This window comes from Alternaria triticimaculans (assembly GCF_023758025.1).
Source record: "Alternaria triticimaculans strain BMP 0046 chromosome Unknown scaffold_13, whole genome shotgun sequence".
Classification (NCBI taxonomy): domain Eukaryota; kingdom Fungi; phylum Ascomycota; class Dothideomycetes; order Pleosporales; family Pleosporaceae; genus Alternaria; species Alternaria triticimaculans.
Window position 1 is genome coordinate 389,044 of NW_026055970.1, and position 14,730 is coordinate 403,773.

The 14,730-nt window shown below is 52.4% G+C and overlaps 5 protein-coding genes across 5 annotated transcripts; 3 read left to right on the forward strand and 2 right to left on the reverse strand.

The window, feature by feature from the left end:
- Positions 1 to 802: 802 nt before the first annotated feature.
- On the reverse strand, positions 803 to 1,927 carry J4E78_008015 (uncharacterized protein; the record flags this gene model as incomplete). The annotated part of the gene is made up of 3 exons (XM_049368618.1): positions 803 to 1,131; positions 1,178 to 1,778; positions 1,922 to 1,927. The coding sequence occupies 3 exons, from the start codon at positions 1,925 to 1,927 to the stop codon at positions 803 to 805; spliced, it is 936 nt and encodes a 311-aa protein (XP_049219583.1).
- Positions 1,928 to 5,002: 3,075 nt separating this feature from the next.
- Positions 5,003 to 6,920, reverse strand: J4E78_008016 (uncharacterized protein; the record flags this gene model as incomplete). Its single annotated transcript, XM_049368619.1, has 4 exons — positions 5,003 to 5,039; positions 5,088 to 5,354; positions 5,402 to 6,190; positions 6,238 to 6,920. The coding sequence occupies 4 exons, from the start codon at positions 6,918 to 6,920 to the stop codon at positions 5,003 to 5,005; spliced, it is 1,776 nt and encodes a 591-aa protein (XP_049219584.1).
- A 913-nt stretch (positions 6,921 to 7,833) lies between these two features.
- Positions 7,834 to 8,553, forward strand: J4E78_008017 (uncharacterized protein; the record flags this gene model as incomplete). Its single annotated transcript, XM_049368620.1, has 1 exon — positions 7,834 to 8,553. The coding sequence occupies one exon, from the start codon at positions 7,834 to 7,836 to the stop codon at positions 8,551 to 8,553; it is 720 nt and encodes a 239-aa protein (XP_049219585.1).
- A 389-nt stretch (positions 8,554 to 8,942) lies between these two features.
- Positions 8,943 to 9,932, forward strand: J4E78_008018 (uncharacterized protein; the record flags this gene model as incomplete). The annotated part of the gene is made up of 1 exon (XM_049368621.1): positions 8,943 to 9,932. One exon carries the CDS (start codon positions 8,943 to 8,945, stop codon positions 9,930 to 9,932), a length of 990 nt encoding a protein of 329 aa, XP_049219586.1.
- Positions 9,933 to 11,281: 1,349 nt separating this feature from the next.
- Positions 11,282 to 12,291, forward strand: J4E78_008019 (uncharacterized protein; the record flags this gene model as incomplete). The annotated part of the gene is made up of 2 exons (XM_049368622.1): positions 11,282 to 11,545; positions 11,596 to 12,291. The coding sequence occupies 2 exons, from the start codon at positions 11,282 to 11,284 to the stop codon at positions 12,289 to 12,291; spliced, it is 960 nt and encodes a 319-aa protein (XP_049219587.1).
- Between the last annotated feature and the right edge of the window lie 2,439 nt (positions 12,292 to 14,730).

A 14,730-nucleotide genomic window follows, 5' to 3' on the forward strand; every position in this document is an offset into this window, starting at 1 on the left:
ATAGTATTGGAACCCCAAGCATCTTGGCGTAGGGCGTAAGGGTAGACATGGCTCTCGTCCAGTGGTTTATCGTCCGCCTTATTGCCAGTTCAAGCGTTGGGTACGGCGCATCTCGGGGCGGCTCTAGAATTTCCCCGCTGTCGGTAATGCAGTCGCTATCGATACCCCGGACACGCTGATACCGCTTGTGGTGAAGAAGTCCCATGGCTTGCCTTTCTCTCGGGTACGGCTGTCCTAGTGCTTTGATGGCGTGATGCCAGGATGCAATTCGATTCGATGGACTATCTTGGGGTTGACGTCGGATTAGTTCGGTGGGTAGTCATGCAATGCGCGTGACTCTTGTTCAGTCCATGGATTGGCTTTGACAAGAGCGGTCGAAGTCTTGGACCCTACTGTCATGATAATATAGAATTGACTCAATTCTTAGAGTCCGTGATGCATTACGCCGCCATGCACTCGTAGAGCTCTGAGGTCTCCACGCAAAACATCAAGAGTTGGTATCGAGGACATGACGTGGAAGGATCGAAGATGGCATACATCCCGGACGAATGAGCAGCCGCTGTAAAAGCCAGATACCCCGGCTGCTAGATCTTAGCGTGGGTGAAAGTGTCAATGGGTGTGGGAAGGTTGTAGGTAACGACTGGAGATTTGGCATTCTGCGCTAGGTGCACGAGCCATGGGCCCCACGAGATAACAATCCCAAGCGTTATCGCCCGGCCTCACGTTGCGACACAGGCCCATTGTTCCTCCACGACCAAGCACTCCGTTAGGTGCTGTAATTATCGCTGGTGGATGCGCGAACTCACAAAACGATGCTGCAGTTCTCGCCCTTCAAGTACTCTTCCATGGACGTGTACTTCACGTCGATGCCCAGGTCCCACGGAAACACGACATCAGGAATGCCCCCTTCGAAGCCAAACTTGTCGAAATACTCGTACATGTCGGCAATTTCGGGACCGTATACGGGTCCCATCGCTTCTTCAATGGCCTCTCGAGGTATCTGCTTGAAGACGCATTTCACTTTGTTCACCTTCCCGAAGATGTCGCACCATTCACCAAGCGATATGAACGATCCAGCGCCGCTCAGAAGTGTTCCTGGTGGCAACTCAACGAGTGCCTTCGTGAAACGCCCTGGGGTTATCAGCAGGTGGCTACGTCGAAGACCAATGAAACCGACCAGTGTCTGCAACCGGATCGACCATGGGGATCTTCCTGTCTCCACTCATGGGTAGACTAAGAACAAAGGAGCCGTCTTCCTGCTTCTCTGGTCTCCAGTTACTTGCATAGGAGCCCAAGTGCAGCAAGCTCGTCTTGGCGGAAAGCTCCGGGTATGTCTCTTTCAGGTAATTCTCGGTTTCAGCCTTTGCATCGAAGTGCAAGTTCCACTTGATGGTACCGTTGCTCCATTTCCTAGCTTCAGAAAGCGTGGACAACACGAGACGGTCCAGAGTGCCGGCATGAGCCGCTGCTGCATCGATGATAGCCTTGGCTTGAGCAACTTCTCGGTCATATGCCACTTCGTTTGCTGTACGTTCCTGTTCGGCTGCAAGCTTATGTGTCGCAGGATCGTTCAGGTGACCCCAGAAGTCAGTGTTGCCGAAGATGACATTTGCACCCTTGAACCCATTCTTCAGCGACTCTAGGTCATCGAGGTTGCCTGCTACGACTTCAACGCCTTGAGATGACAACTCCGTGGCGGACGCTTTGGAAGTGTCGCGAGTGATGCCGCGAACTTTCCACTCGGGCTCGTTCAGGAACGCGCGAGCAACTGACCCACCCTATGCTTAGTTAGTGTCGTGTTCAGCTGGAGTGGTTGTCGATATATTGGCGCATACCTGATTTCCGGTGACCCCAATAACGGCAATTAACTTAGTCATGACTCTATGAAGCTGTTCCTGAGTCTATACTAATCAGAAGTAACTTCCATAGGAAAGATATGGATCCAGAGCTTTATAGCCTCTCAGGCCGCCATATGAAGCGTGAGATTCGCAGTCCTTGACCGGAAGATGACGAACGAGTCGCTCCTGTTCCAGGCGTCCATTCGGATTACAGACAACAGGCTTTCAGATCGGTACAACAGCTCTGCTAAAATCTTACACACGCTGCGAACCAAGAGTAGTAAGCCAACAGCATCTGCAAGCATTAAGGAGAAGCGTTGGCTATTGGTCCTGGCTTACGACGTCATTGTACATTTGGGCTTTATGTTGCCGCCGGGCGTACGAAACCCCGCAATCCTTCAAGGCCTCCACCAGCAATCAATACAAATCTGCAGAGGCAGGTAAAGAGAGGGACGGACAAAATAATTACTCCTATAGGAAGTCAGTCACTGGTCCCAGGGGTGGACCTCGGGAGGTGCATGGCCCACGCTAAGACCTATTAGGAAAGTCTCGGCATCCTTCAAGCATGTAGTCGAATGCAGGATTTCTTCTCACTATCGAAAGATATAGCAGTGAAAAGAACATTTTGCTTGCTAACTTGTACTGGAATAATGTCCTACAGCCACCCAAGCTGAATATCTCATATACGCCACTCCTTGCGACAAAGCGGGCACAGCATTTCCTGTTCCATGTGAAGCATGAGCTCCAGTAAGCAAGACTTACCGTACACATGGCCAAATGGACATGGAGCGTGTACCGGACTGTCTCTTTTCCCATCCTCATCCTCTTCGTCAAAGTTGCACCAACAGTGAGGGCATCGCATATCCTCTTTTGCAATTGAATCGACGTCAATCACCGGAAGCGAGCGAACGAAGTCGCGTTTGGACTGCGCAAGCATCGGTCGTATGTGCGCAAACCATATCGGCTCGGATAATACTGGTATGCGTACGAAGACATGGCATAATGGGTGCTTCGCCGGGTCATCCACATGATTCCAGATAAGACCAAGGCAGTCCATCATATACTGAACGATCCAGCGATTCCGAAAGGCGATGTGTAACTCGGGTAGCCTAAGAGAAGTATCCATCTCCATACAAACCATAAATGGAGAGGTAGACGAGTAGTCAAGTAGCATGGACGTGTGCGCTACGTACTGATAGGGTGTTATACCCGCATTGTGCATCTCATCCAGCATGGCCGCTAGTTTGTACATGCCTACACACCAGGCTTGCGGCAGCGCGAACCGATCAGGAATTGGTCTGCCGACGGTAGGATGCGCGCTAGGGATAGCTGAACGGAGCTCTATGTCCGCTTCATTCAATATCTCTAGGAATGACCAATGCGAGAAGCTCATGCCTTTGTAATTGAGGTTGGGTTCTTCGTCTTCGATGGGGGCGACGCGGGTGATGAAGCTGTCTTTTAACATCAATTCCGGAAGGTTGGCTTGACACCATCCTAGTGGACTGATGCCGACCTCGATCATCTCATCGTACATGTCTTCGGCCGTAGTACCAATCGAGGGTGGATGGTAGATAGCATCCTCTAAAAACGGACGCCCGGTATTGTGGAACATACATTTGGTACGCACGCCTTGGAGGTAGGCGAATACGAAGTCCTCAACAGTAAAAGACAAGATGGGAGCTTCCACAGCAGCGAGAGGGTCGGGCTTGCTAGAGGGAGTAGTAGTAGGAACTACCGACTCTTGTTGCGTAGTGAATGTGTTTCCCATCGTTATTTTTCAATTTGGTTGTGGACTGATTGCCGCGCGCAGTTCTGGTAGGGATAACCGTTCAGGAGAGCAATTATTCAAGGTCGAGTAGGCCGCAGGCCAAGAGCGCATTCACTGGTGAAGATCACAGTAAGGGCTTCGCCCTTGAGCCACAGTGCTCCAAAATCACCTTCACTTCTGCCTTCCTCTGCGGGCTCTATATATACCTTCAGAAACACCTCGATACAGCGTTCAGCACCTCTCACTCCCAACCAAAATATCAGAATGTCATCAACCTCACCACAGCCATCTTTTTCCGCTAATGAGTCTGGTGCCGTTGTTTCGAGCACACAAGACGACCTCACCGGAGACATGCCTCCGACTACGGCAGATGCTAGCCCAGCGCCAACGACATCCAACGGAGAAGAAGAGCCATCCCTGGAATCGCTAGAGAGCGAGCTTGACCAGAGCATGACACTCGTCCCATACGGCTCACCAGAGTCCACGTCAAACGGAGCTCATCCAGATGGACAAGGGCACGTTTTACCCGGCCTAGGCGGCGTGATAAACGAACCCCTTGCAGCGTTGTTCGGAAATGCACCATTCTTCGTCTACGGCTTCGCGAACGCCACGGGCGCGAATCTCCCGACTCTAGGTAATCTGAATTCGCATCAAGCTCTCGTTGTCCCTGCGACGACGTCTTCCCACCCTTTACCGACTTTAACGAGTTCTTTTGCGCAAGTTCACCACCATCACCACCATCACCATCACCATCAACACCTACATCACTATCTACATCAACCAGTTCAACTTGCCTTATCCGACTTATTCGCCGACCAACAGACCGAGGAGCAATGGGAACAAGAACAGATCCAAGACGCTTTGCACTGGGAAATGGCAAACTCTGAAGCAATGTTTGGACCTGTTCGCCATCAAACTCGAACAACACGCGTGGAAGTCGCCACGGCTTTCGTCGAGACACTGGACGAAGTCGATATTACTAGTATCGAACCGGAGGATATGAAATGTCCGCTGTGCTGGCTTCCATTCGGCAGCACCACAGACGAGGAGGGTCCATCAATTGCTACTTACCTCGACGATGAAGAGCGAGAAATCACAGAGCGCTTACACGCGAGCTATAATCTGCCCTTCTGCGAGAACCGGCCGGATAACGACCCTGTTAGAACTCCATGTGGGCATGTCTTTGGAAGACAGTGTCTGATCGATAGCTTGGAGACGAACATGATCTGTCCCATGTGCAGATGTCGGGTTAATGGGAACGAGGGCGTGACCCGCCCCTACCATTCCATTTTCGGTAATATACTTCCGTGAAATCCATTATGGTAGTACACGAATGGTGTAAATTTTGTTTCATAGTAGATTTATATATAAGCTCGAGATAGGTGATGCCATCTTTCTAATGCGGCCGGCGCAGTGGATGTGCTTCGGTATTGCTACAGAATCGTTAGCATCATCTTCAACATCACAAGGGCCATACTCACAATACATATTCATCTAAGCTGACAAGGCTTGGCTCGCTGAAGATCAAATAGAAATACTTTAGAGTTTCCGCCATCCAAAAGCTTTCACATTCATCCAACTTGAGTGTCTCTTGTCCTTGTGGTATCGTGACGTCGGCGATGGCAGAATGGGCGAATTCTGCATGAGTGGCGTTGTTGATGGACTCGAACATGCGCCAGGCAGTGTCTTGGAGGGTGGTGTCGCCGGTGATACGATAGAGGACGAAGACTGACTCGATGGCTTCCGGGCTGTGACTGATGTTAGCTACGCATGCTAAAGTGATGCGTATACTTGCCGTAACAAAAATCGCGGGTCCCCAATCTTGGAGAAACCAGGCTGCAGTCCCACTTCCTTGATGACGTCTTGAACGTCGTAATGCTCCGCATGGATGTTGTTGGAGTAGGAGTACCTGACAGAGGCATGCCATTTTTCCACATCCCACGCGCAGTCGTCCTCCCCAAAGCACGGCATCATCCGGAATGTTTCTGGCATGATACCCGTAGGCATGGTATCGTAAGCCCAAGTGCACCCGTCCACTAACTTGCGAGCGACGTCTAGCTCATCCGTCCGATTGAAGATCTTTGCGCCCAAAGCAACCATGCCACCCGTAAAGCAAGCGAGGTGCTGGCCGTTGGGTTCGAGCTTGACAGTGCCTGAGGTGCTGATTCGCGCATCGCCAGAGACGAGGATGTTGTCACCCTGGGGTATCCTGGGCCGGAAGAACAAATGCTCTTTCGCTGGCTCGATGGCGCGCTCGTATAGCTTCCGGTATTGGTCTGTCAGACCCCCGAGGAGCAAGTGCTGCTTCGGCAAGTATTCGTACAGCGAATCAGTCATTCCACCCATTGTGAATGATCCGTCAACGTTGTATTCCTCCCTCCCTGGACTGACCAGTATTGGGAATAGCCCTGGTATCTTCGTCCGGTTCTGATGCTTTTCGAGCACGTCGGTAATCCTCGCTATCGCGTCGTAATACTTCGCATCGCCGGTAAGCTGCGACAGGCGGGTGAATTCGAGTGACAGCGATCCTATCTCGGCGCTGAGCGCTTGCGTATCAGCCTCTTGGTGACCATTTAATGCAGCACTGGTTTCTGTTAGTCTGTGTGGGTCGGTGGCGTGGCGCAATCGTACTTCTCCCAGTCCCATCGAGTGATGGGCATCCTGTTCGGCGTGTCAAAGGCGGCGTAGAGCATATCCCCCAACTCGGTCGCCTTGTGTAGTAGTGCATGGTGCTTCGCCTTGCTCAGATCGTATGCGCTTAGAAGACCCCCCAGGTAGCGGATCGTAGTCTCGAAGACGTTCAGACGGGCGACACCTGCAGTGGTGAAGTCAATCTTCTTGATGGCATGTACAGCCTCCTCAAATTCCTCTTCTAACCCTAGAATGATCAAGGTATCCAGTGTGTCAACTAGAGTTGCTCCTCGCTGTCCGAAGCCGTTCTTGAAGCCTCCTGTTACCGGAGTGACTTCATCCTGTAGCCACGCGTGGGTCTTGTATCCTCCCCAACTGTGTAAGAATGCCTTCTTTACAGCAGCTTGTCTATGCAATCTCTCCGCCTTGGTGTGTTCCGTCTCAATGCCAAATTCATGTTGGATTCTCGGGATGACGACCGGGGCGCCAGTGGGGAGAGGAGCTAGCGATGATACCGGGTTTCGCACCGGTATGCTCTTCCATTGTACGGCGTGATCGATTCGGGTCGACGAGGTGAACGTCGGCAGAGGGAGTCCGTTTCGGGCGCTGAGTTGGCGAAATGCAAGGATGACAAAGGTAGCGAATACAAATAGCACAGCAATGCGTCGGATAATGGGGCTCATAATGTCTATTGAGGGTATCTCAAACTAAAATGGAAGAAACGCGACTGCTGCGCCGCGGAACACAGGGCCAGCATCCGAGGATGCAAAAGAGCAATTGAATGGGACAAGAATGTATTGAAAATACAGGAAACAAAAAAGACAGACGATATGCAATAGACACAGCGAATGCGACCAGGTGGGATGAAAGAAGGAGCCCCGTGGTGATGCACATGCTAAAGATAGGCTGAAGTGCCGATCCTCCGACCCTGAGCTAGCGGCTCCGCGCGTCATCGTCAACCCACACTCATGGATCACTACCACCACCGTTATCGATCTCGCAATGTCAAGGAAATATCTCAGGGAGCATTGCCTGACTGTTTAGTTACTGGCGCGACTGCCGCGGACGGCTTCTTTGTCTCACGTGCAGTAGGCAACAGTTGTTGATGCTTACTCAGGAGACCACGCGCGATGTGAGACCATGAGACAGCCAGCCATCTTCATCGGCGCACCATACAACGGCGTTCCGTTCACCGTGTGTATTATGAAGTCTGTATCTCGCCATGTCAGCAAGATGCCGGAAACTTTACGTCGTTGAAAGCTATATGGGCCACGAGCTTCGCACCTTCTGCTTTCATCATCTCATCACTGCGCGCTAAGTTACCTCAAGAACAACAAACTTTACATTGACAGGATGTTTACACTCTTCGGAGATCGCGCCCCTTCATCGCCCCCAGATCCGGCCAAACTGGAACTCCGACCCAACGAATGCCAAGTGCTCAGCCTCTCTGACGGGCGCTCTCTTGGCTTCGCAACCTATGGATCTACGAACTCGTCGCACCCTGTCATCTTCCTTTTTCATGGCCTGCCAGGCTGTCGTTTGGTCGGAAGAAGCTGGGACAAGCTCTGCAGGGACATCGGCGCGCGTCTCGTCGCCATGGATCGTCCAGGCTGTGGAGATTCGACGCTCGCGGACCGCAGTCTCGTTGACTGGCCTGCAGATGTTGTGAGCCTCGCAGACCATCTCAACATTGAGCGCTTTAGCGTGCTCGGTGCTAGCGGAGGCGGACCATACGCGTTGGCCTGCGCACGCTTCATTCCCCAAAAACGACTTCGGGCGACGACTGTAGTGTGCGGTATTGGACCAATCGAGGCACTTCTAGACACTGTGCCCTATCTATCATGGCGGCTCATGGGTATAACTCCATGGCTGCTACGACAAGGGGCCCTCCGTGTCTTCCTACCTCACATCCTCATTCGTCCCTACCTCACTAGAGACCCGTCTCGCCTCAAGCGTGTCCTCGAAGACCAAGTCAAGACTCCAGAAGAGAAAGAGCAATTTAGCGACAACAGCGGAGAGACCAATCTTGATGACGTTGTCGCATCATTACTTGAGGCTTTCAAGCAAGGCGCTGGCGGATGCATGCAGGATGGTGCTGCGCTTACGAGAGAATGGGGCTTTGATCTGAAGGACGTAGACAGCGAACGGGTTTGGCTAGTACATGGTGATCAAGATGCGCAGGCGCCGTTGAAGGTTGCGCAGTGGATCGATGAGAGATTGGGGGGCGGAAGACTGCGGACGCTCGAGGGCAAGACACATTTTACGATCTGGAAGGAGCATTCGGAGGAGATATTCCGACAAAGCGCTGAGGCGTAAGTACATCGGTGGATGAATGAGTGTTCGCAAGTTCCGCTGCAAGCGCTCTTCTCCAAGGCTTGGTACGGCTGGGCGTAATGCGCAGCCGGCTCATCTTCAAATTTCGCCCATGTCCGATTTCGTCACTCGGAGATGCGGGCTTCCAGTCGGCTTTGTCAGGACAATATTCAACATCTCCTTCACCGTTAACACAGCCATGTAAGTCTTCCCTCAACTATAGCGATGTCAAGAATATATAAACACTCAAGCATCTCACCTCTTAGCTGCAACATACTGCATTACCCACTTACCACAACAACCATCCAAAACCCTACACAACGACCATGAATCTATCCATCTTCAGCCCTATGTTATTAGCAATAGCCTGGCTTGTTACTTTTGCATCATCCATGCCTTCCAAGGGTCTCTCGCCCGTATGGGAATCACTCGCCCCTATCCCTCTTTTCTCTCGTCAGGAACACTCCACAGTATTCCTCCCACCATCTACTATCGCAATTCTTGGCGGTATAATCCCATCCAATACATCCTTCCCACCCATAGACACTACTTCTCTGATGCAATTCTACTCAATCACGAACAACACCTGGACCACGAAAGCGAGCATGCCACGAGGTCTCAACCACGCCAACGCAGCCGTTGTGGACGGGAAGATATACGTTCTAGGTGGCCTGGCAGAGACGGACAGCGAGACAAAAAGGGTATGGGGCGCAGTACCAGACTCATGGATGTACGACCCTCTCACAGATGTATGGGAATCGATTCCAGGCCTACCCACCGGCGAAGAAAGAGGTAGTGCGGCCGTAGGCACTTACCAGTCCAAGATCTATCTCGCGGCCGGCATGTCGGAGCTTGAGCTCGTCGAACATGGCAGTCAGCGGAGTGTTTCCGTTGTTTCCATCTTCGATACCGGGATCAGAACGTGGCTTGCCGTTCCAGAGGCTGCGAAGTATATCCCAGAAGCCCGAGACCACGCTGGAGCCGCAGTTGTAGGCTCAAAGATGTACGTCCTCGGTGGACGGGACAGCGGACAAGAAAATCTTCGCGACACGGTCTTCATCCTCGATCTTTGTGATCTGGAAGCCGGTTGGAAGACTAGCTCGGCGCGCATGCCTACGGCTAGGGGTGGTGTTGCGGCTGGCGTTATCGGGAAGGACATCTACGTCTTCGGCGGTGAGGGCAACACGCTATCGGAGACCGGAGTCTTTGATCAAGTCGAGGTCTATGATACCGTGCGGGATCGATGGGCGAAGGCTGGGAAGATGAAGCTTCCTAGGCATGGCACGTATGCTGTCGGCGTGGAAGGGAAGGTGTACATCCCTGGAGGCGGTGTAAGTCAAAGCGGCGCGCCAGTGTCTGCCTTCGACGTCTTCATTCCTTAGGGTGTATTCATGGCGCGATCTGGGGTCGACCTGGAGCGAGGCGGTCAGAGTTGTGGTAAGATCTCTCGAGTCAACGTCAGCATCATTTTACTCGTTTGCAAGAGTTAGATTGGATATATGTAATCAGTCATTCGTTCGTAGCAATATTTTCCGCATCAAATCTGTCATACCGCAATGATGAGAAAAGACTACTACGTTGGTTGCCGTTGCTGTTCCCTCGCCCGTGCTTGCAAGCCTCATCTGCCGAGCCCTTTCCGCGCTCCAAGTATAGTGTTGAGATGACACTCTCGGTCTACGGTGTTGAACTTGTAATAGTAATCGGATAGCAACAAAGTCAAGGGTTGATGGAGGCAAGTAAGAGCTATGGACTTAGTATCCCCGTCTGACATCCATAGACTCCCACTAGTTCTGTTTCGGCGGTGAGCGGTGAGATCTTCCAGATTCGGTAGATCCATGTCGGCCCGCACGACCACAGAGAATCAACAAACGGATGCTGTACACTCGCCATTGCGATAGAGTTCGATGGACGCCTTTGGCTTTGCGATGGATGCATGCGCGACGAAGATCTTTGCGGAGGGTGGTAGCCTAAAGAAGCAGGAGACAGATGGCCATAAGGAGCTAGCGGCGGCTAGGAAAGAAGCCTCGGAACATTTCACCACCACGAACATGATGCGCTTACCACCTGCACCTTGCACAACGTCCACAGGTCGTTCCATTCAGCCCCTGACGTCTTGTTGAACCTTTTGAGGCTTTTGGAGCGAGGAGATCAGTTCTGGAACTGCTCGATATTATGGCGCGCCACAAACCCAGCCCTTGGACCCGGCATGTTTCACTCTGCCCGTGCCGTAACGTGCGGATAGCCACACGTGTGGGCGGATTAGGTATGGATGTGGCGCGTGTCAACACCTAACTAATTTCTAGCCGGTCGCTATCCGACACAGTGCAGGCCCCTCCCTTGAGCCTCTACACGTGGAGCGCTTTCTCGTACGATCCACCAGTCACGCATCGCGGCAGACCTGCAAAACGTGAAACACCATCTGCACCCCTCACATTAGATTGCCTGGACATGCAGGCCTAGACACTTTTTGACCAATTCTCCGTACCGGCTTCTTCATGCACATACCGAGAATGTCGTTTCCACCATTCAGAATGCAGGTCAGCGCCGGACTGGCAATCTCACCTCTCCACGTCTAGTCCATGCCAAAGGTTTCGGGATGGTCCGCATTGGGATTCTTCGAGAGGTCTAAAAGTACCACCGGTAATATATAGGATGATGACCAGGCACTGTCTGTTTGTTTCATTCATCTATCGTCTCTTGTTTCCTCTTCCATTCGCTACCAATCGCCAGGATGCGTTACTCTATCGTCGCGTCGTTGCTCTCGGCTGCTACCGCCGTCTACGGCTATGCTGACCCCATGGCCTGTTCCGGTATCTGCAACAACGCTCACGACCCGGCCCTTATCCGTCGCGCCGATGGCACTTACTACCGTTTCTCTACGGGTGGTAAGATTGCTATTCACACCGCGCCTTCGATCACCGGTCCGTGGTCCTACAAGGGTGCCGCGATCCCCGCTGGTTCCAAGATCAACTTGGCTGGCAAGGACGATCTCTGGGTACGTTCTGTCATGTATACGCTTATTCGAAGACGAGCTAACGAACTCAGGCTCCTGACGTGACCCTTGTCGGCGACACATACTACCTGTACTACACTGTATCGTCTTTCGGAGTCCAGAACTCCGCCATTGGTGTTGCTACTAGCAAGGACATGAACACCTGGACCGACCTTGGTGCCACTGGCATTCAGTCGAGCGCGGGAAAGAACTACAACGCCATTGATGGTGCGCTATACTGGGATGGATCCAAGTTCGTCATGGCCTTCGGCTCCTTCTGGAACGACCTCTTCGTCCAGAACATGGCCAACCCACCCGTCAAGACCAGCTCTTCCACTGTGACCAACATCGCCTTCAAGCCCGAGGGAGAGCACGCCCAGGAAGCTCCGTTCATTGCTCTGAACGGCAACTACCACTACCTATTCTTCTCCGTCGGCAAGTGCTGCGGCTTCGATGCCAACAGGCCTGCCGCGGGCCAGGAGTATAAGATCCAAGTCTGCAGGTCTACCAGCGCCACTGGTGGCTTCAAGGACAAGAACGGTGTCGACTGCACCAAGGGTGGCGGTACCACTGTCTTGGAGTCCCACGGCTTTGTCTACGGACCCGGTGGTCAGGGTGTCTACTACGATCCTAAGGAGGGCCCTGTACTATACTACCACTACGTCGACACCCGCATTGGTTACGGCGATGGCCAGAAGAAGTTCGGTATCAACAAGATCAACTGGTCCAGTGGATGGCCTGTTGTATAAGCACTTTTCGGAAGTGTGGGCACATGCCAGGCTCAGTGTCGGCTGCTTGCTCGTCCGTTTGGACGCCTTCATGTCTATACCTTTTCTCTCTACACCTTTACATCTACCTATTCTGTATATATTTGCACAATGCATACATATGTGCCAACATTATCGCGCTACTTGAAACGTTGTGCAGTTGCTTTTTTGGTTCAGATTGCGAGACAGCAGCTCACTATGGTAGGTTTTGGCAAAGCCGAGCCATTAGCACTCTTACTCAAATGGCTTTTCTGACAGCAGGACCAAGAAGTAGATGACTTTATTGGCGTTTGTTGGTATTGTGCTTGCACATTAGTCCGACTGCGTCGAAGGCATGAGGCTTGCGTCATCAACAGCCCAGCCACAGCCGAGCAGCCACAGCCACGCGTCCACAGCAACCTCCTAAAGCACCGCACGCACACTCGGCGTCATGCCGCAAGTTATCCACTGTTCTCTCCTCGCAAACCCTGTGTATTTTTAGATCCCACGATATACATATATCCTGTGCACCGAGGTTTATCTGCCCGGCCTCGGCAAAACCTGTCGCGATGCGCTCCATTACCACAACTCGGCATATTGCCAACCCGATCTGCAGGATCGACATACGCGTACGCATGGACTGAATTTCTCTTCAGTCATACCAAGAACTCGCACGCGCTTTCCGAAGAGCGCGTCGCGATGCCACTCGATCAACCCACGCATTTCAACCAACCCCAAATTTTCCACAGCTTCCGATACCGGCCGCTGGACCCCTCCGAGGGTGAGGATATTCGCCTCTTGTGTCTCTACCCCGGCGAATTTCACGATCCTATCCGATGCGATCTCCTCCACACGAACCTGGATGATGACATCGAATACGAGGCCCTTTCCTACACGTGGGCGTCCGAAGATGGAGACGCTAGCTTATCACAACGGATTCATTGCGCTTACATTGGAGAGGAACAAACGTCGATTTTGCCAGTGACACTAAGCTGCGCGTCTGCGTTGCGCAGGCTAAGATCTACCTCACAAGAAAGGATGCTGTGGGTCGATGCACTCGCTATTGATCAAAGCAACATGCAAGAGCGAAACCAGCAGGTCTCCATTATGGCGAGGATATACTCAGGCGCTTCGCAAGTTCTGGTCTACCTAGGAGAAGAAGATTTAGGATTCGGTAATCGCAATCTATGGCTAGACACCGAGAGACGACAAGTTGCGCTGAAGAAATTGTTTGCCAAGAGATGGGCCTCGCGGGTATGGGTGATTCAAGAAGCAGCGCTGGCGCAAAAATTAGTGATGGTTACCGGCAACGCATCATGTCCTATGGATACTAATCTAATGAGCCGCATCCGGGGAAGAGCCAAAATATCTGGATTGCAGATACCCGGTCCACTAGCCTGGGACCCACTAGTCAGTGCGCCAACAAGAGACCTACTCACAATGTTGCATATGACACGCAATTGTTCGTCGACAGATCCGAGGGACAAGATATACGGTCTCTTGGGCTTAGTAGGCGAGCGCTTGCAGAGTTTGGTGCAGATCGACTACTCACAAAGCGTGAATGAGGTTATGACACGCGCGGCGGCCGCAATCATCATCTGCAGAGAAGACTTCGAGATATTAGCATACGCGTCGCATAGAGCGAGTCCTACGCGGCATCACTTACCGACTTGGGTACCAGACTGGACTGAGTCGACAGGCGATATTACCATACGTCCTCAATTTCAAAGCCCGAAGATAGGGCCCTGGAAATCGTTGGAGAAGTTGATGTGGAACCGGCCTGGAGCTGCTCAGCCTCGCGAGATAGTTTGGGGATCAGTGGTTGACATACCCGCCAGCTGGTCGGCCAACGTCTACTCAAAGCCGTCCATTGAAGTTCGTGCACACTGTCTTGCAACCATAGACAGCACCACTATGCAAAGGGGCGACGATACTCAACGATGGCAAGGCGCTCAGGATTTTGGCTTCGGTTTGAAGAATCTGATGGATAGTGACGCTGCACCGCGCAATTTTGATATGCAGTCGTGGCCTACACGTTATAGATGGCTCTTCGATCCCCACTTTACTCGCCTCAACCAACCCCAATCTCGAACAACAAGCGCTGGGGATCTCCACCGGATTGGATTACAACAGTTCTGCGCTGAGCTGCAAACGCTCAGCAAAGACAAACGCATCTTTCGGGCTGGCTACCTCCCCGCAGTAACGAGCCATGACTTCGAGGTGGGCGATACCGTATGGGCGATTGATGGCTGCACAGTTCCGCTCATCCTCAGAGCTGAGCATAACGTAAGGCCCAGGATGGCTGGTCGCCGAAGCTTTGTCATCGTGGGTGACTGCCACCTGTTTGCTTTGTCGCATCTCGATTGTTGGACGACAGCGGGGACAGGACTTGATCAAAGATGGGATTTTGATCCTTTTCGCCATATGGACGCGATGGGTACG